Source organism: Lycium barbarum, chromosome 1, assembly GCF_019175385.1.
Source record: "Lycium barbarum isolate Lr01 chromosome 1, ASM1917538v2, whole genome shotgun sequence".
NCBI lineage: Eukaryota > Viridiplantae > Streptophyta > Magnoliopsida > Solanales > Solanaceae > Lycium > Lycium barbarum.
This window is the reverse complement of record NC_083337.1, coordinates 3,644,696-3,663,024: the sequence shown is the minus strand read 5'-3', so window position 1 is coordinate 3,663,024 and position 18,329 is coordinate 3,644,696. Positions and strand designations below refer to the sequence as shown.

The window sequence follows — 18,329 nt, the reverse complement described above, 5'->3', positions numbered from 1 at the left end:
TTTAATTATTTCCGGGCTAATAATTTAGTAACTAGTACAATATTTATTATGTGAAGATAAATAGTAATTAGTATATAGAAAGTAAGGATTTACAAAGTGTTGTCTTGTAATTAATTTAACGATTCCAAACCCGAAAGTGAAATGACGATGAACATTTAAAATTTGTGATAAATTAATACTTGTAATGTTAAAATAAAGGTAGCGAATATAAATCGCAGTGAAAATAAAGTATCTAGTTCGTCAATAAATTTAGACGTCCGAGTGAATAAAATTAAATAAAGGAGGGACAAAATTGGGTGTCAACACTATGCTACTCAAGATGAATCCTATCTACAAGAAGGTCCCGGTTTTGATTCACAACGGGAAGCCTGTTTGTGATTCTTTCGTTGCACTCGAGTACATCGATGAGGTCTGGAAGGACAAAGCTCCGTTGTTGCCCACTGATTAGGGATGTGCATGTTAACGGTTAAACCAATAACTCGAACCGATTATTGGGTTATTGGGTTAATGGTTCGGGTTAATGGATTACCGGTTCGGGTACCGGGTGGTGTTTTTGGGTTATTGGCTTATTGGGTCGGGTCGCGGGTTGACCAATTTTGTTAACGGGTTACCCGATAACCCGATAACAATTTAACTAATTACACTTCTACCCTTTCATATATATTAAGTCACTTACACTACAATTAGGGTTACTTCATTTCATTTCATAAAACAACGCCTCTCTTTAAGCCTCTCTTACATCTTATTCATTATGATTCTCAAGCCCCTCAAGCAGATTTGCTTGTACACTGTGATCTTGGATCTAGACTGTTTATTAGGCGAATAAAGTTACTTTCTTGATTTATTTGATTCGGTATTGCAGTGCTTCTTTCTCAATTTTCTCTCTCTTGGCACATGTATCTTTTGATCACATTAAGGTGGCCGATCTATTCTTTCTGTTGATTTATAAGATCTTAGATGGTTGATAGTTTCTTAATTTTCTTTGATAGGAGTTTTTCCTATAAAAGAGGTTATGTGATCACACTTCTTACAGGTTTGTTATTCAGTTTAGTCCTTAACTCCTCCTTATTTTGTAGACCTATAGAAGTTACTTTGATAGCTTACCTTCATATGGGACACTTTACCATTGCAGTACTACATGAGATGCATATAACTGTTACAAAGCATAATTTTGGCAGTGCCGTCTAAAAGTACGACCTGTGAAAGTTGGCTAACTGGTAAGGAAGGAATATTGACCTGTTCTGTATGTGCCAGATCCCATCAGATGTAACTGGGAAAGATCTAAATACTGAAAGGTAATTTCCCAGTTTCCATTATGCCTTCCTGATTTGCCTTGCAAATTGCAATCAGTGTGATGGCACTATCAGCCTTCTATTTACTCCCTTCTCTCCGTTCTTTTGTTGTGTGAAATCTTAACGGTTAAACCGATAACCGAACCGATAACATACAACAACCGATTAACCGATAACCCATTAACCGATATTTTAACGGCTCTTTAACGGTTTAATATATCTACAAACCGATAACCTATAAGTTAAACCGATAATTTTAAAATCCGAACCGAACCGACCGATATGCAGCCCTACCACTGATCCTTATGAGAGAGCACAAGCTAGATTTTGGGCCAACTACATTGACAAGGTGAATCAAAATTATGTTGTCCTTGTCTTATGCGACCGTGTCTTGGAAAAACAAATTATTACGTATTAAAAATGAAATGGATCCGGATAGAACCAAGTGATATAGATGATAGTAGATCTTGTAGTTCAGGTAATTTCATGTTGGTCACTGAATTCTATACACTATAAAAATAAAGTCACACAACTATTTTTGTCATATTGAAGTACTGTATGGTCAGAAAACTACTTTTTTTTTAACATTAAAGTAACTGAATTTTACCCAATAAAACAGTAAAGTCACAAAAACGTTATCCATCATAACAATAAAGTCACCTTGATGGGTAACTATGTTTACCCCGAAATTGGGAAACCAATTGAATTTGTACGCGGGTATAGGATATGTGCTTGGATCTTGATATATATATTTGATAGCGGAAAATAAGCGTGTGAGTATTTGGTAATAAAACAGCTAGTAACGGTGATTTGCTTAATTTGCTACGGACATGAACGTTTAGAAGCCATGTTGAATACTTAATGGAAGAAACACAACGTAAATGGAAACAAACGGCCTCGGCCGGATCAGATATTGAGAGAGAGATTGAATATATGAGCTCTTCTATTATAAATGTTCTTGGAAGGTGATGCCAACCCTTACAAAGGAGGGGGATGTGCTCTATTTATAGTGTGACCTCCATGGGTCTCATATGATGTGAACTAATAAAATAATAGCAACAAGGACAGCTCTGCACGGATTTGGTGGGATTAGACTGACGGCGCCGTCTGACACACGCATGGTGGATAGTTGACCAGGACAGGACGTTACTGGCGCGTGACCCGCGTGCAACGGCCACATGGACCAACGGCTACTCGGACCAACGGCCACACGGACCAACGGCTACTCGGACCAACGGCCACACGGACCAACGGCTACTCGAACCAACAGCCGTACGGACCAACGGCTATACGGACCAACGACCACGAATGCTCGGGTCACCGGGCTTGGTCGTTCCAATGACGAAGAAGGCAGATCAGTCGGTCCCCTCGCTCCACCGGTTTGCCTCGCATCCGGTTTTTACCGTATACAGATAGCCCCAAACTTCCCGGATCTCCGATCTATCGAAGTAACGCGGAGTGGATAACTTCCGAAACCGGTGGCCCTGTCAGCTCGTCGTTACCTTCTTATTTCTTCGTTTTGAATGTTTACCATTATTTTGGTCGTGATCGTTGGTCCGTTTTAGGACAGGTCGACTCATAGTCGTTAATTCACCGTGCCCGTGGGACTTATCCGATGCTTCATAAGTTCAGATGTCTCCGAATTACGATAGGCATTTTCTTCAGGGTCGGTATTTTTTCAACCTTGGCAAAGTTTTTGATGTAGCAGTCCCCGTTTTGGGGGAATTTGCTGAGCTTTGGCTTGGGTCATTGTGACCTTGTCGCCTTTATCGAATTTCGGGCACAATCCTCGATATAGAGTATGTGAGTGGGGCAGTTCCGGAATACGGCGGTTACCATCGGGGCGAAGTCCTTTTAACAGAAAGACACCCAAGATTTTGTTATACCAGCTTTTGGTAACTTTGCGTTTGCAAAATGCTTGTCCATATGAGAATTTTAATTCTTCCTTCCTTAGTCGTAGTAAATGAAAAATGGGACACGATTCATTATGATCGTTTGGCCCTTACATCGGAGGCTATGGCCGGTGGCCGGGCCTTAGTTTTGCCGTAGCAAATGTTGAATGGGACACGATTCATTATGATCGTTTGGTCCTTACATCGGAGGCTGTGGCCGGTGGCCGGGCCTTAGTTTTGCCGTAGCAAATGTTGAATGGGACACGATTCATTATGATCGTTTGGTCCTTACATCGGAGGCTAATGCAGAAGGTTCGGTCTTGATTTGTTGAGCTCCTCCGTTTTCCATTAACCGGGGTACACCTCGACGTGGGTATAAGTCCCTTAGTGCTTATCCGAGCTGCAAGATCAGGCGAGCGCTATCAAGCCCCCACTCGTAGGCCGTGACCCCGAGTTCCCGGCTGTTTGTCCTTATTTTTGTTAAGTAACACGTTGTACTTGTTGCCTCATTAAAAACCTTGTCGAAAAACCCATTTTGGGACAAAACCGTACTAAGGAAAAGAGTGCAACACGCGTTTTCAGACCTAGATCCTAACTTTATCCGGTACTTGACTTCCTGCAAAAAGAAAAAGGTTAAACATGAGGTGTCCATACCTTAGCAGTAATATCCCTTCAAATGAGCCACGTTCCGGTTGTTGCACAATCGCTGCCCGTCCACAGATTCCAGCTGACACGATCCTTTGCCCGTTACCTCGGTTATCTTGTACGGTCTTTCCCAGTTCGGACCCAGTTTTCCTCCGTTGGGATTCTTGGTGCTCAAGGTATCTTTTCGAAGCACCAAGTCCCCAACTTAGAAATGTCAAAAATTGGCTCTCCGATTGTAGTACCTTTCCATTCTCTTCTTCTGGGTTGCAATGCGGACCAACGCATTTTCGCGAAGTTCATCCGTGAGATCGAGTTTCACAGCCGTGGCCTCCTCGTTTGACTCCTCGGTGGTATACCTGAACCGGGGACTCGGTCCGTTTATCACCCTCGCCCGGAGAAATGACTCGAGCCATCCCTTGATTTTTCCGACCTGAAGCTTGGTTTTCGAGAGTATGGCCGATACCTTTCCCTCGATGGTCTGGCCTCCGGTTCGTAATTCTTTCGTGATCTCTCCAAGCTTTTGTTCATTTTTACGAGCCCCGGGGGAAGCTCGAGTTGGTCATTCTCTATCCGAATTTTTGACTCGTATCGGTTATGGACATCCGCCCAGGTCATAGCCTCGTATTCCAGCAAGCTTTCCTTTAATTTGAATGAAGTCGTCGAGCTCTGAACATTGAGCCCCTTTGTGAAAGCTTGTGCGGCCCATTCCTCCGGAACCGGGGGGAGCTCCATTCGTTCCCTTTGGAACCGGTTGACAAATTCACGCAATAGCTCCTTGTCTCTTTGGGCTATACGGAAAATATCCACCTTTCGAGCCTGCACCTTTCTGGCTCCGGCGTGTGCTTTCATGAAGGCATCGGCGAGCATTTCAAAAGAAGTGATTGAATGCTCGGGCAGATGATCGTGCCAAGTCAATGCTCCTTTTGACAGAGTTTCCCCGAACTTTTTCAGCAACACGGATTCGATTTCATCATCTTCCATATCATTGCCTTTTATAGCACAGACGTATGAGGTCACGTGTTCGTGAGGGTCCGTTGTGCCGTCATATTTTTGGATATCCGGCATTTTGAACCTCTTCGGGATCAATTTCGGAGCTGCACTCGGAGAAAAAGTCCTTTGGATGTACCTCTTTGAATCCGGCCCTTTCAAGATAGGCGGAGCCCCCGGGATTTGATCCACCCGAGAGTTGTATGTCTCCACCCTTTTTTCGGTCGAGTCCACCCGCTTCGCCAACGTTTCTAGCATTCTCAGAACCTCGGTGGATGGACCAGCTCCGGAGCCATTGCTTTCAACCATCCGTGCCTCATCTCTTCTGGGTTCAGCAGCACTCTTCGCCTTTTCCGGGGTCGTTTTATCTCCTCCGTTCTGCAGCTGGGCTATTGCGATTCCCTGTTCGGCAATCGCCGCTCTCTGTTCCTCGTGGCCCGCTGCCTTCATTTTCGGCCACGATCTCGTTGTTGTTGACGTGACCAGATTGCCCACTGTTAGCCATTTGGTCCGTTTTTTCAGAGACGGACAACAGATGTTTCTGATTTTGATGGGTAAGATAGAGATCAAGATCAAAGACCACTATTATCCTAGCCCCACGGTGGGCGCCAAACTGTTTACCCCGAAATTGGGAAACCAATTGAATTTGTACGCGGGTATAGGATATGTGCTTGGATCTTGATATATATATTTGATAGCGGAAAATAAACGTGTGAGTATTTGGTAATAAAACGGCTAGTAACGGTGATTTGCTTAATTTGCTACGGACGTGAACGTTTAGAAGCCATGTTGAATACTTAATGGAAGAAACACAACGTAAATGGAAACAAACGGCCTCGGCCGGATCAGATATTGAGAGAGAGATTGAATATATGAGCTCTTCTATTATAAATGTTCTTTGAAGGTGATGCAAACCCTTACAAAGGAGGGGGATGTGCTCTATTTATAGTGTGACCTCCATGGGTCTCATATAATGTGAACTAATAAAATAATAGCAACAAGGACAGCTCTGCACGGATTTGGTGGGATTAGACTGACGGCGCCGTCTGACACACGCATGGTGGGTAGTTGACCAGGACAGGACGTTACTGGCGCGTGACCCGCGTGCAACGGCCACACGGACCAACGGCTACTCGGACCAACAGCCACACGGACCGACGGCTACTCGGACCAACGGCCACACGGACCAACGGCTACTCGAACCAACAGCCGTACGGACCAACGGCCACGAATGCTCGGGTCACCGGGCTTGGTCGTTCCAATGACGAAGAAGGCAGATCAGTCGGTCCCCTCGCTCCACCAGTTTGCCTCGCATCCGGTTTTTACCGTATACAAACTATTGTGGGTAAAGTTTGGTGCAGTTTTTTGGATATATATAACAGTTCGTTACTTTATCAAAAGAAAAAGTTCAGGTACTTTAATAGTGGTTTTTATAGTTTAACAGTTGGATATATACTGTTTTTTTTACCATAAAATGATAGCAGTTTAGTGATTTTGTTGTTTTCTTTTATCAATTAGTAGTTTAGTTATTGTGAGGAAAGTTCAATTATGTGATGAAAAGTAGTTCTGTAACTCCACTGTTATAGTGAATAAAGTTCAGGACAATAAGTGAAATTAACACCGATATTTTTTATGTGAAGAGAAGACATGCTTAACTTTTTATCTGGAAAATCTTGAAACTGCAGTTGTATGAAAATTTCGGGCGAAAAATATGGTCAACAAAAGGAGAAGTGCAGGAGGGAGCTAAGAAGGGCTTGATAGATTCACTCAAGTTACTGGAACAAGCTGCATTGGGAGACAAGCTTTACTTTGGAGGGGAAAGCTTTGGTTTTGCGGATATTGCTTTGATCGGGATTTACAGCTGGTTTTATGCCTTGGAGATCTTTGGAAACTTTAGCATAGAGGCCGAGTGCCCAAAGCTTGATGCTTGGGACAAGAGATGCAAGCTAAGGGAGAGTGTTTCTAAGTCTCTACCCGACCCTCATAAGATTTATGAGTTATTACTGGAGCTTAAAAAGACTTATGAACTAGAATAGACATATTCTTGTGCTTCACAATCCATGAAAGGACTTAGTTCTGCCTCGCCGCATGGATCATTTTTTCTATGAATAAAGACAATTACAAAGAGCTGGCTTGTGGAGTCTCAGTATTGTCTATGTAATTCTTATGCTGCTTCTCCCTGGAACTAAGAAGTGAAATGAATTTTTTGTTTTTGCAAAAAACTAAGAAAGTTCAATTCAGTGTTTGCATTAACTTATGAAAAGCTTTTCTCGTAGTATTTTATTGAAATCAGTTTTTGCTATTCAGAATATCATCTGCTCCTCTTAATGCCTTAGTTGCTTCTCGATATTCTTTAATTTCTGTCTTTGTAGATATTTGATACGATGGAAGAGAGTTATATGTGATTAGCTAGGGAAGTTGGTATAGTACATCGTTTATTTTTTCATCTTTCCTATTATTGACCAGAAGGGTAGATATTATATCATATTTTTCACTCCATCAGTTGATGCAACTTACATGAATGAGACAATTGTATCTGATCCTCATCTTATCCATATTTTAATGTATATAATTAAATATTTTAGGACATGATCCATTTAAAATATCGCGATTAATGCTTTCTCTTTCTTAACGTTTATATAGTTTTGACTTTCCTGCAGGTCTTTTCCTGATACACAAGAAAATGGAGCTTTCTTGTTTCTGTACTAAAGTGATGACCTGTGTGTTGGCGACTTATTAAAATCTTTCGCGAAATACAGGTAATCAAGTGTGGGGCTCACCAAGGCATCCATGCTACTTATAGGACCTCAACTACGCCAGTTTTAGCTAAACTATTTTCTGTCCTTCACTTATTGACAACTTGAGCTTTCTCTCACAGCAAAGGAATGGAGAATGATGAGGTGATTCTATTGGACTTCTGGGCTAGCATGTTTGGTATGAGGATAAGGGTAGCATTAGCTGAAAAGGAGATTGAATACGAGTTTAAGGAAGAAGTCGTGGGTGGCACTAAAAGTCCGCTGCTTTTAAAGATGAATCCCGTACACAAGAAAATCCCGGTTTTGATTCACAACGGAAAACCTGTTTGTGAATCTTTCATTGCAGTTGAGTACATCGATGAAGTCTGGAAGGACAAAGCGCCGTTGTTATCCTCTGATCCTTACGAGAGAGCACAAGCTAGGTTCTGGGCTGACTACATTGACAAGGTAAATCTTAAATTTATGCTATACTTCTCTGGTGTATTACTCCGTCTGTTCCAGTTTGCGACACTCTTTTCGTTTAAGTTTCCCAAAAAGAATGAGACCTTTCTATAATTAGAAAGAACTTTTAACTTCTCATGTTTAATGAGATGATTTATCGCCACAAAGATGTCTATGGCGTGTATTAGACCACAAGTTTTAATAATCTTTCTTTCTTATAGCCTGTGGCGAAACTTTTGGAGGCTATAAGTGCTTTTTTTTTCTTCAGAAATGAAAGAATTATTTACATAATCTATCAAGAAAGTTCTTATTTTAGAAAGTTTAGGTGTTTGACCAAGCTTTTAAGAAAAAACTAAGTAATTTTGAGTAGTTGCGGAAGCTATTTTTCATAAGCTAAAAAGAGTAGCTTTTCTTCATAAACACTTTTGTAACATTGGTCAAGCACAACATACTGCTCTAATATTGGCAAAAATGCATTCCAAATTGATTAGCCAAACAAAAATTGTTACTCTCCAAAAGTTTTTTTTTCAAAAGCACTGCTAACGAAAACACTTTTCAAAATAAGAAAATTTGTGAACAAGGCCACAGGCTAAGACACGTTGGCATAAATTATGAGGAAGGAGTAAAAAGAAAAATATTAGTAGGTATTAGAATGAAATGATAATGAAAAGTAAAACCTGTAGCTGATTGATATTCTTTTATGTGAGTAAAATAGATTGCGTTGCTGTATGGTAAATCTTTAAAATTGCAGTTGTATGATTTTGGGCGAAAAATTTGGGATGCCAAAGGAGAAGAGCAGGAGGTAGCTAAGAAGAACTTGATAGATTCACACAGGGTCCTGGAGCGGGAAGCGTTGGGAGACAAGCCTTACTTTGGAGGGGAAAGCTTTGGTTTTGTGGATGTTGCCCTGATTGGGTTCTACAGCTGGTTTTATACGTACGAAGCCTTTGGAAACTTCAGCATGGAGGCCGAGTGCCCCAAGCTCGTTGCTTGGGGCAAGAGATGCATGCAGAGGGAGAGCATCTTTAAGTCTTTACCAGACCCTCATAAGATCTATGAGGTAATACTCCAGTATAGAAAGAATGTTGGACTTGAATAGACATATTAATGTGTTTCATAGTCTATGAAAGGCGCTTTGTTCAGAATTGGAGTATGAGTAGACCTGTTTTCCGGGAATAACAGGAGTCCTTGATTCCTGGCTTGCGGAATGTCAGTGTTGTTCTATGTAATTGTTCCGCTGCTTCTCTTTGGACTGATGAACTGTCTATTCATAGATGGTCAAGATATTGTATTTTTCTCTTCTTTTCTCTTTTATAGTTTTGGTTTGTGATGTGGTATGCGTTAATCTTATTTCTCTGGCAAGGAAATGTTCAGTGTGTTTGATTAGGTGAATTTTCAGTGTGAGAATATCTTCGTTGAACTGTTAAGGCTGGACTAGCCAAGAGAAGACTTAACAACTTTCATAGATCTAGGCAAACTAGCCTACAGTTGCAAAATTATTTAGTACTAGTAATTTAATCAGATTTGTTATGAAAATTAATGGTCAATTTTCTACATTTCGGCGAAGATTATGCTTGGAATATGCCACCTGCTCAGAGAAAGAATAAGATCAAACTATATTGTCCCAACTATATTTAATAGTCAAGAAGCTTTTTAAAAAATATGTTGCATTATATTACATCTGAGAGTACAGTAATATTCTGCAATTAATGATTTTAGATCCTGAATTCACCTCTATACATGGAAAAGAGTTGCATCAGAGAGAGAGAGCTCAAATTTGTTCCTGAACTCAAGAGTTAACATTTTGCTGATTCATCCTTCTGTTGATTTATCTAGTGTTGCGCTCCCATGTTATATTTTCCACGCACCAGTACTTACTGCCTCTAGGGCTTTTCAGCTTTTGCTTTGTTGCTTCTCTCTTTTCCCCCATAATAAACAATTGGAGTAAAGTAAATCCAACATCTAACAAAATCTCATTAGCTGTTGTGTTGTCTTCCACTAGTGGTAGATGAGACAGTGACATTGGTTTACCCAACTTGATATTTCCAATAATTGCCAACCCTTTGGACTAAGTGTATGATTCTCATCTTTTTCAGATTATAAAGTATATAATTAAATACCCTAGGATAGAGATCCATTAAAAAAAGAAGGAAGGATCAAAGGTCTTTTTATTTAAAATGGAGCCTACCAGTGTTGAAACTTTGGATTTTATATTGGCCACATCCCACATGTCAAGATCTTGCATATCAAAGAAGTATAAAGAAATACAAGGTATAAACTGTGGGACTCCCCAAGGCTCCAAGCCACTTATAGAACCTTAACACTAAGCCATTTTAGCTGAACTAGTTTCTGTTCTACACTTATCAACAAGTTTGAGCTTTCAGTCACAGCATTGGAATGGAGAATGATGAGGTGATTCTATTGGACTTCTGGCCTAGCATGTTTGGCATGAGGGTCAGGGTTGCACTAGCTGAGAAGGAGATCAAATACGAGTACAAGGAAGAAGACTTGTTTACCGGTAAAAGTCCTCTCCTTCCGAAGATGAATCCGGTCCACAAGAAAATCCCGGTTTTGGTTCACAACGGAAAACCTGTTTGTGAATCTCTCGTTGTAGTCGAGTACATCGATGAAATCTGGAAGGACAAAGCTCCTTTGTTATCATCTGATCCTTATGAAAGAGCACAAGCTAGGTTTTGGGCTGCCTACACTGACAAGGTAGATCTTAAAATTATCTTATCTAGGGCTGGCAAAATGGTTACAAAAAAAAAAAAAAAACAACAACAACAACCATCCATCCGACCCATTAGACATGGGTTGGATAACTGACTTTCTAAAAATGGATCAAATATGGATATTATTCAAAAATAGATAATTATTTGTTATTTTTCATGAGTTCTTGTTTTCTGGTAGTCTAAGCTTATTTTGGCTTTAAGCTAGTGTTCTCACCTGACTATTCGTGAAACTCAGTCTATTAACTAGTTTTTTTTATTTGTGTTAAATAGGGGCTCAGATATTTTATCCCTTTTTTTTTTAACCAGTTTCGACCAGACCATATCCAATCTGACTCGCCCCTTTGTCACTCCTAAGATTATCCTTCTCTGATGCATTAGAATGAAAAGGATCTGATTTGGACCGAGTAGATATAGAGGATTCATATAGCAGAAGCTGTAGTTCATTGATATTGTTTTATGTGAGCACAATAGATAAGATTTTTATATGGCAATCTTGAAATTGCAGTTGTATGATTTTGGGACAAGAATATGGACAGCCACAAAAGAAGAGTTTGCGGGAGGTAAGAAGGACTTGCTAGATCCACTCAAGTTACTGGAGGAAGCTGCACTGGGAGACAAGCCCTATTTTGGAGGGGAAAGTTTCGGTTTTGTGGATGTTGCCCTTATTGGGTTCTATACCTGGTTTTATACGTATGAGACCATTGGAAACTTCAGCATCGAGGCCGAGTGCCCAAAGCTTGTTGCTTGGGGTAAGAGATGCATGCAGAGGGATAGGGTCTCGAAATCTCTAGCTGACCCTCATAAGATCTGTGAGGTACTACTAGAATTCAGAAAGAATCGTGGATTAGAATAAACATGTTCACGTGCTTCAGAATCCATTAAAAGGCACTTAGTTCTGCCTGTTGGAGTATGAAATAGATCTGTTATTCTAGGAATAAAGACGATTGTCAAGTGCTGCCTTGTCGAGTCAAAGTATTGTCTATGTAATTCTGCTGCCGCTTCTTTTTGGACTGAAAAGTGATTGCTTGAAAGTAAAATCCTACTATATACCATCAGGATGTGAATAATATGAACAAATGTGGTGTTCTTATCTTAATTCTTGATAGTTTTTCAACTTCAAATTATCTGTTGACTGAAAGTTGAGTCAATTTGTTTCCTAAACTCTTCAAGTGGGACCATCTTGATCTCAAATGAGTGTTTCCTGTCCTTCTCCATCCCATTTTGTGTAAATACATTTACCCGGCAATTGTGGCTGCCAAAACTAAAGGGCAAAGGTGTCTAAGCCGAAAGAAGTCCAATGCACTTTGCAGAGAAGGAACATCAGCCATGTACAGTGGCCTTTTAGTTACAAATAAGCCAATTTTCATCAATATATTGACTATAATGTACTGTAAGCTTCTTTTCAGCCAATTTGTATAACAGATAGAAGAAGGTACAGTAAGCATATGGCTAATGCAGGAAAAGTAACCATACTTTTGATTCAGGTGGACTTTGAAACTACTCATCAGGTGGAATACTAGTAAATCCATTATCAAAAAAGTTGATGTTTTGAGATTTCATAAAAATGTCATTAGATGCGAAAAAAGGGATCATGGATATCAGAGAATGCTTAAACAGCTTATTCCTATGACAGCCTAATAGAGACAAAGTTGGTTTTCATCATCATGAACAACTTCAAATAAATGAAAAAAATAGATATGACTAGAACTAGCCAACTACTTGAGTTGTGTCTCCTCCTTCCTCCTTCAGCATCGAGCACATTGTACTTTCGAAATTATGGTTTCAGAATTTAATATTTGTTAAAATGTTAGCGGTTTATCGCATATACATGTATGTTCGGTGTAAAAAATTGTGTCCAGTTGAGCCCATTGATCATAGGCTACTGACGGTCCACGTGCATCATATATTTTTTTTTCTCTTCTTTGCTCTGATGTAGTGGTGATTTGTGATGTATGTGTTTATCTTCTTTCTCTGCTAAGGAGTGTTTGTTTATTGAATTTGCACTTTATGAGATCCAGCTTTTGTTATCTCAAGATCTAGGTCAATGAAAGCCCCATTTTGGTCTGAATAGTCTAGAAAAGAGAGTAAATGAAAAAGAATTGAATAACAAGAAACATCTATGAACTTTCAACACTTGATTTCAGGAACCACAATTGACATACAAGAAATATATGTTCAAACAATTTTGTTTTCAAAGCATAGATCTAGTTGCCAAGAGCAGCAATAGCCTACTGTCCTATACATCATCTACAAGTTCCTTAAAGCATCTCATATCTCATCTATTCATACATCTAGCACTATTGAAACTATAATTTCTTCCAAAAGATTGTTACCTCACAAGAATGATGGAGAGTAAGGCCTTAAATGAACTAGATAAGTCTCTATAGATCCCTTCTCTTTGTTACTTGAAGGTAGAGACATCATCCGCTACCTCATATTCGACCATAACCTTTTCGTTGTACCTTGCATTATCTGGATAATTAGGTAGAGAAGCAGGATCAAGTTCAAACCACTCTTTTATAGTTTGTGTCAATTTAAAAGAGGGAACTTTATGAGAAAATCTGCGTAATTCGTTTGCTGGTATCACAAATGAGAAACTTCCACAGCATCTCCTTTCGAAAATGCTCACAAATCCACTGACTTTATCCAGATAACTAACCGTTATACCAACATCATCAGCAAAATCAGAAAGTACCTCCACGATCTCATATTCTTCTAGTCGTTCAGCGCTCCAAATGGCCCAAGTCTCCCCTTTCGTAGGATATATCAGATAATAACCATGGGTGTCCCTTTTGCACTGCATTTGATGAGAGAATACATGGCGATTCGAAACATCTAAAGAGCTCCCGAGTCTAAATCTACCACAACTAACCGATAACTCATGATTTGTCCAATGATTTTCCTCTGTATCAGCCTCTAACCAGACCATTTGTAACTTAAATTTCGGAATAAAAACCTTTTCAACTCGAGCATAGAGTCTAGGCATACCATCTAAATCATCATAACACGCCCAAACTTGGTCAACATGAAACTTTCCTATTTCATTTTCTTTGTCAAAGTTGTGAAATTTAGCACGAGGACAGTCCCATACTTGTGTGATGCCCTCGTCATCCGTGTCCGATTCTGATTCAGACTCAATTCGAACAATCCTACCGGAACAAATCATCGCCAGATCAGCATTATCTGCATTATTTAACTGTTGTCCACTTAAGTTCTTATCATCAACATCCATGCTTATCGTCTTCTCCTCTTCTCCATATTCCGAAGATTTTCCTGTCTTTGATCTTTTCATTGGGTTCTCAGAACAATAAGATCTTTTCCGACTTTTTTCCCTCGAATCACATGCTTTTGGACTCAACTGACTCGAAGTTTCAGCGAGCTCTTTTGTAAAATCCATCTTCATTTTGCTCGAGTAGACTTTTTTCGGTTTCCGTTCCCTGGAAAACGGAGCAGAATCAAGTTGTTCCTGTCGCGCTTTCAGTTCATTCTCTTGTTGCTTTAATTTTTCTTCTCTGGAATTGAGCTCATAAACGCGCTCCTGAAATTTCTTCTCTCTCTCATTAATTTCCTCATTAAATTTCTCCTCAATCGAGTTCCAATATTCCTCGAGCGACATCTCGTTTTCCTCCAATTTCTTCTGTCTCAGTTTCAAGTCATCAGCATATCCTGAAAGCTGGCTGTCTTTATCCTCAACTTGTTTGCGCGTAGCATTTATTGATTCTCTAACTAATTCGAGTTCTTTTAAGCTTTCGCCAATTGATTCTTGAATAGAATGCAAATGCTTCTCTCTGGATTCGAGTTCAGTGAAGCATTGCAGATGGTTCTCACTTGATTCGAGTACATTTAAGCATTCTTTTAACTTTGTTCCGGTCATGTCCAAGTGTTGTTCGAAATTTTTCCATTCTTCCATCCATGTTAAAAGTGCTTGACAGAGGCCATATTTTTTGCATTCAATCTGTTCCATAGCATCAGAAATCCTCTTCAACAAAATCATCTTTACTTGCAAGTTTTTTTTTTTTTTTGTGAGAATTACTATAGAACGGTTGTTTATTATCAAAATTTCCCTGTTATTGTTAACAATTTCATCATTTAGGGGATTAGAGATTCTTAAAAGGGCATTAACTGATATACACACAACACATTTTTAGAGAAAGCAAGTGAAAATCAGAACCAGATGCTTGTGTTTGGTACTAGTGAAGTACTATCTTCATCCTAGCCCTTCAATTAATTACCTTTATGTTACCATCCTTCTTCTTTTTTTATTCTTTATTGTACTGAACTAATTTGTGAAAGGAAAACAAAATGTGTACCTATATATTTGTAGAATGTTCCTAGAAGACTAGAACATTTCAACGTGACCAGTTAGAAATAGTCAAAAGTGAAAATTATGGCTCCACATTTCGTTAATGCATAAGCTGAAATTACAAGCATCCAGAATTTCAACAATAGATCAATATATAAGCATCTATATTTAAAGAATAAACTTACAATAGTATAAAGAAAAATAAGGTATAGGATAGAGTTATTAAGAAAGCCTAATAGAGACACGCTTATTTCATCCGTCATCATCAACAACTACTAGAAGCATAAAAATAACAACTACTTAAGGTTTACATAGATAGTCCAAACATTTCTTTTTCTTTTTTTTGTTTGTCTTCTTTGCTCTGATGTAGTTTTGGTTTGTGATATGGTGTCTCAATAATCTTTTTCTACAACAATAACAACTATGCCTGAATCCCAAGTAAGTTGGAATCGGCTATATGAATCCTCGCTGTCCATGTCGCTCCATTTAAGCCTGCCTTAGTCCAATATATACCAACAAGAGCACTTTATGGTTCATTCTCTATTAAGGAAAAATTCCATGGTGTTTGTTTGGTGAATTTGTACTCTTGAGTAATCCTGTTTTTGTCATCTTAACAAGTCCAGTAAAATCGGAAAACACTTCAGTTTTTCAGTAAAGTTGAGACAAACATACAAGGTGACATTCAGTAAATAAAATATATCCACTACTCTTGGATTCCTTAGCCTAGCCAAGACAAGACTCTTAAAATCTTGGTTTCATCAATTCTAGGTAAATTGGCCTACAATTGCAAAATATTCTTATACTAATTTAATCAGGTTTATCCTCAGCCTCTTTACTTGTCTGAGTGAAAGTGACACCCTTAATGCTCAACTTTCTTCAATTCTTGAACAAGTTTAGGGTAAAAAATATACTTAGAATATGCCTCCAATTCAGGGAAATATCCATTCCTTCTGCTACTTTTAGACGTAGGATTTAAATATTACACACTGATAGCATAAAAGAATCTTTACACTGTTAGTAGAATTTAACTCGTTATAACATGATCGCACTCATTTTACTTGAAGGTATAAAAATAGCATATACACTGTCAATGCATAAAACTTAAATTTCATTTAAGTATTGCGCAACCTGATCTGCTAGTCGCTATCTAACAGACTGGAACTGTTCAACACACTAGGTGGAAATAGCCAAAATCTATGAAATTCTGGCTCCAGCGCATTTCGTTAATAGACAAACTAAAGAAACAAGAATCCGGCAACTCAAGAAACAATTGTTATATAAACTTCTAAACTCCCAACTAAATCCAGTGCTCATATTGATTAGTTGAAACTTCTTTTTGTTAAATCAATCAATTTTCTTCATCAAGAAATGGCGCATGAAGAGGTGATTTTATTGGATTTTTGGCCTAGCATGTATGGCATGAGAGTCAGGGTTGCACTAGCTGAAAAGGGTATCAAGTATGAGTATAAAGAACAGAACTTGGCTGATAAAAGTCCAATTCTTTTGGAAATGAATCCAATTTTCAAGAAAATACCAGTTTTGATCCACAATGGAAAACCAATTTGTGAATCACTAAATGTAGTCCAGTATATTGATGAGGTCTGGAAGGACAAAGTTACATTTCTTCCTTCTGATCTTTATGAAAAATACCAAGCTTTGTTCTGGGCTGACTATGTGGAGAAGGTAACAAAATATTGTTCTTTCAAGAGTTTATTTTCTATATAATAACGATATAGGCAGATCCAAGATTTAAACTAGACCAATTAAAGAACCAATTGCACTTATGAAATCATGGGTTCTGAATTAATATTTCTTAACGTTTTTATAAATATTTACATATAAATTTATATCCAGTGTCGAAGATGATGGGCTCAATTGAACACATCCAATGCACGGTGCATCCGCTACTAACAGACTGTACAACCCTTCTTTCACTTAAAAGATAGTATATGTGATTGTTCATAAAAAGTAGAAATAGTAACCTGAAAAATAGTTTGAGCTGAAACGAGGAAACATAGTCAGAGGGGATTCACATAGCCGATTGCAACTTGTTTGTGACTGAGGCGTAATTGTTATTGTAGTAACCTGAAAAATAAATACGACAGGTTAAAATACATTGGTCGGTGTATATAAGTTAAGTTCTTTCTTTCAAATAGATTACTTGGGAACATTCTTGACAACAACAAAACAATTATGTGCTTAGCAAACGTCACGTGTCCGAATAATGGACAGTCTGATACACTAAGCTTCTGTTATGCATGGTCCTGTGAAAGGACGGACCACATTAGGTCTTATATATACAGTCATATCTCGCATTTCTGCAACAGGTTGTTTTCGTGTGTTGAACCCAATAACCCATGACTTGCGTCAAGGTTCTCCTTCATCAAGTGCCCAAATAATAAAGGTTGAAAAAACTGTTATTGCAGGCAGGGACAGGTCTAGTATTTCCTTTGAGACTATTTATCAATAGGTAACAAAACTTAAAAAATGTAGACATATTTTGTAGATCACGCCCAATTCTGGACTCACTGGCTTTAAATTCTGCATAGGTGTTCGATTCGGGGCGTAAGCTATGGATGGAAAAAGGAGGAGAGCAACAGACAAGAAAGGACAACTACATAGACAGTTTAAGGATGCTGGAAGGTATTCTTGGAGATAAACCTTATTTTGGAGGTGGAAAAATTGGGTTTTTGGATATTGCTTTCATAGGAATTTGCAGTTGGTTTTATACTTATGAGAAGTTTGGAGAATTCAGTACAGAAATTGAGGCCCCAAAGATAATTGCATGGGTGAAGATGTGCATGAAAATGGAAAGTGTTTCCAAATCTGTTGCTGAACCACTTAAGGTTTATGACTTTGCTTTGCAAATTAGAAAGCATTATGGATTAGAGTAGATGAATATTGGTAAACCCAGAACACTTTTCTACTCTAGTCCATTTTTTTTTTTTTTGTTTCCCATATGATATTCGGTACTCGTTTTAGAGTTCGATTAATCTGGATATATGCCAATTTTAGGGTTAAGCGTTGGCGATGCCATTCCTAAAGTTCGAACCTAAAATCTATACCGAGGGTTACTTATCACTCCACCACAACTTTTGGTGGTACTCTTGTCTACTATGATATCATGTTCTCATTTATGATTGTTCTCATTTAAAAGATAAAATTGTTAGATCAGACATAAAATACTTCTATTTATTTATTTTTTATTTGCAAAAAGTTGTCCTTGCCAGAGGACCTGGTTCTGAAATGTAATAATTTGGACCTAGCTTGCAATAGCAATA

General features: G+C 38.7%; 5 protein-coding genes across 5 annotated transcripts; 4 read left to right on the top strand and 1 right to left on the bottom strand.

Annotated features, from left to right (window-relative positions):
• Window positions 1-319: 319 nt before the first annotated feature.
• On the top strand, window positions 320-6,852 carry LOC132627212 (probable glutathione S-transferase). The gene is made up of 2 exons (XM_060342421.1): window positions 320-409; window positions 6,502-6,852. The coding sequence occupies exons 1-2, from the start codon at window positions 320-322 to the stop codon at window positions 6,850-6,852; spliced, it is 441 nt and encodes a 146-aa protein (XP_060198404.1).
• On the top strand, window positions 6,392-9,312 carry LOC132629407 (probable glutathione S-transferase). The gene is made up of 4 exons (XM_060345068.1): window positions 6,392-6,973; window positions 7,477-7,575; window positions 7,695-8,019; window positions 8,765-9,312. Exons 3-4 carry the CDS (start codon window positions 7,702-7,704, stop codon window positions 9,110-9,112), a joined length of 666 nt encoding a protein of 221 aa, XP_060201051.1. The 5' UTR covers window positions 6,392-6,973; window positions 7,477-7,575; window positions 7,695-7,701; the 3' UTR covers window positions 9,113-9,312.
• Window positions 9,313-10,248: 936 nt separating this feature from the next.
• On the top strand, window positions 10,249-11,841 carry LOC132629386 (probable glutathione S-transferase). The gene is made up of 2 exons (XM_060345053.1): window positions 10,249-10,728; window positions 11,251-11,841. The coding sequence occupies exons 1-2, from the start codon at window positions 10,411-10,413 to the stop codon at window positions 11,596-11,598; spliced, it is 666 nt and encodes a 221-aa protein (XP_060201036.1). The 5' UTR covers window positions 10,249-10,410; the 3' UTR covers window positions 11,599-11,841.
• A 1,305-nt stretch (window positions 11,842-13,146) lies between these two features.
• On the bottom strand, window positions 13,147-14,739 carry LOC132627206 (uncharacterized). Its single transcript, XM_060342408.1, has one exon. It carries the CDS (start codon window positions 14,737-14,739, stop codon window positions 13,147-13,149), a length of 1,593 nt encoding a protein of 530 aa, XP_060198391.1.
• A 1,677-nt stretch (window positions 14,740-16,416) lies between these two features.
• On the top strand, window positions 16,417-17,996 carry LOC132629396 (probable glutathione S-transferase). The gene is made up of 2 exons (XM_060345061.1): window positions 16,417-16,731; window positions 17,598-17,996. Exons 1-2 carry the CDS (start codon window positions 16,417-16,419, stop codon window positions 17,940-17,942), a joined length of 660 nt encoding a protein of 219 aa, XP_060201044.1. The 3' UTR covers window positions 17,943-17,996.
• The last annotated feature ends 333 nt before the right edge of the window (window positions 17,997-18,329 follow it).

What these genes read in the sequence shown, in the direction of transcription:
- LOC132627212 (XM_060342421.1), top strand. Translation starts at nt 320, where the DNA reads ATGAATCCTATCTACAAGAAGGTCCCGGTTTTGATTCACAACGGGAAG. An exon ending in CACTCGAGTACATCGATGAG is followed by an intron (nt 410 to 6,501) that starts GTCTGGAAGGAC and finishes TTGAAACTGCAG; the next exon opens with TTGTATGAAAATTTCGGGCG.
- LOC132629407 (XM_060345068.1), top strand. Translation starts at nt 7,702, where the DNA reads ATGGAGAATGATGAGGTGATTCTATTGGACTTCTGGGCTAGCATGTTT. An exon ending in GGGCTGACTACATTGACAAG is followed by an intron (nt 8,020 to 8,764) that starts GTAAATCTTAAA and finishes TTAAAATTGCAG; the next exon opens with TTGTATGATTTTGGGCGAAA.
- LOC132629386 (XM_060345053.1), top strand. Translation starts at nt 10,411, where the DNA reads ATGGAGAATGATGAGGTGATTCTATTGGACTTCTGGCCTAGCATGTTT. An exon ending in GGGCTGCCTACACTGACAAG is followed by an intron (nt 10,729 to 11,250) that starts GTAGATCTTAAA and finishes TTGAAATTGCAG; the next exon opens with TTGTATGATTTTGGGACAAG.
- LOC132627206 (XM_060342408.1), bottom strand. Translation starts at nt 14,739, where the DNA reads ATGATTTTGTTGAAGAGGATTTCTGATGCTATGGAACAGATTGAATGC.
- LOC132629396 (XM_060345061.1), top strand. Translation starts at nt 16,417, where the DNA reads ATGGCGCATGAAGAGGTGATTTTATTGGATTTTTGGCCTAGCATGTAT. An exon ending in GGGCTGACTATGTGGAGAAG is followed by an intron (nt 16,732 to 17,597) that starts GTAACAAAATAT and finishes AATTCTGCATAG; the next exon opens with GTGTTCGATTCGGGGCGTAA.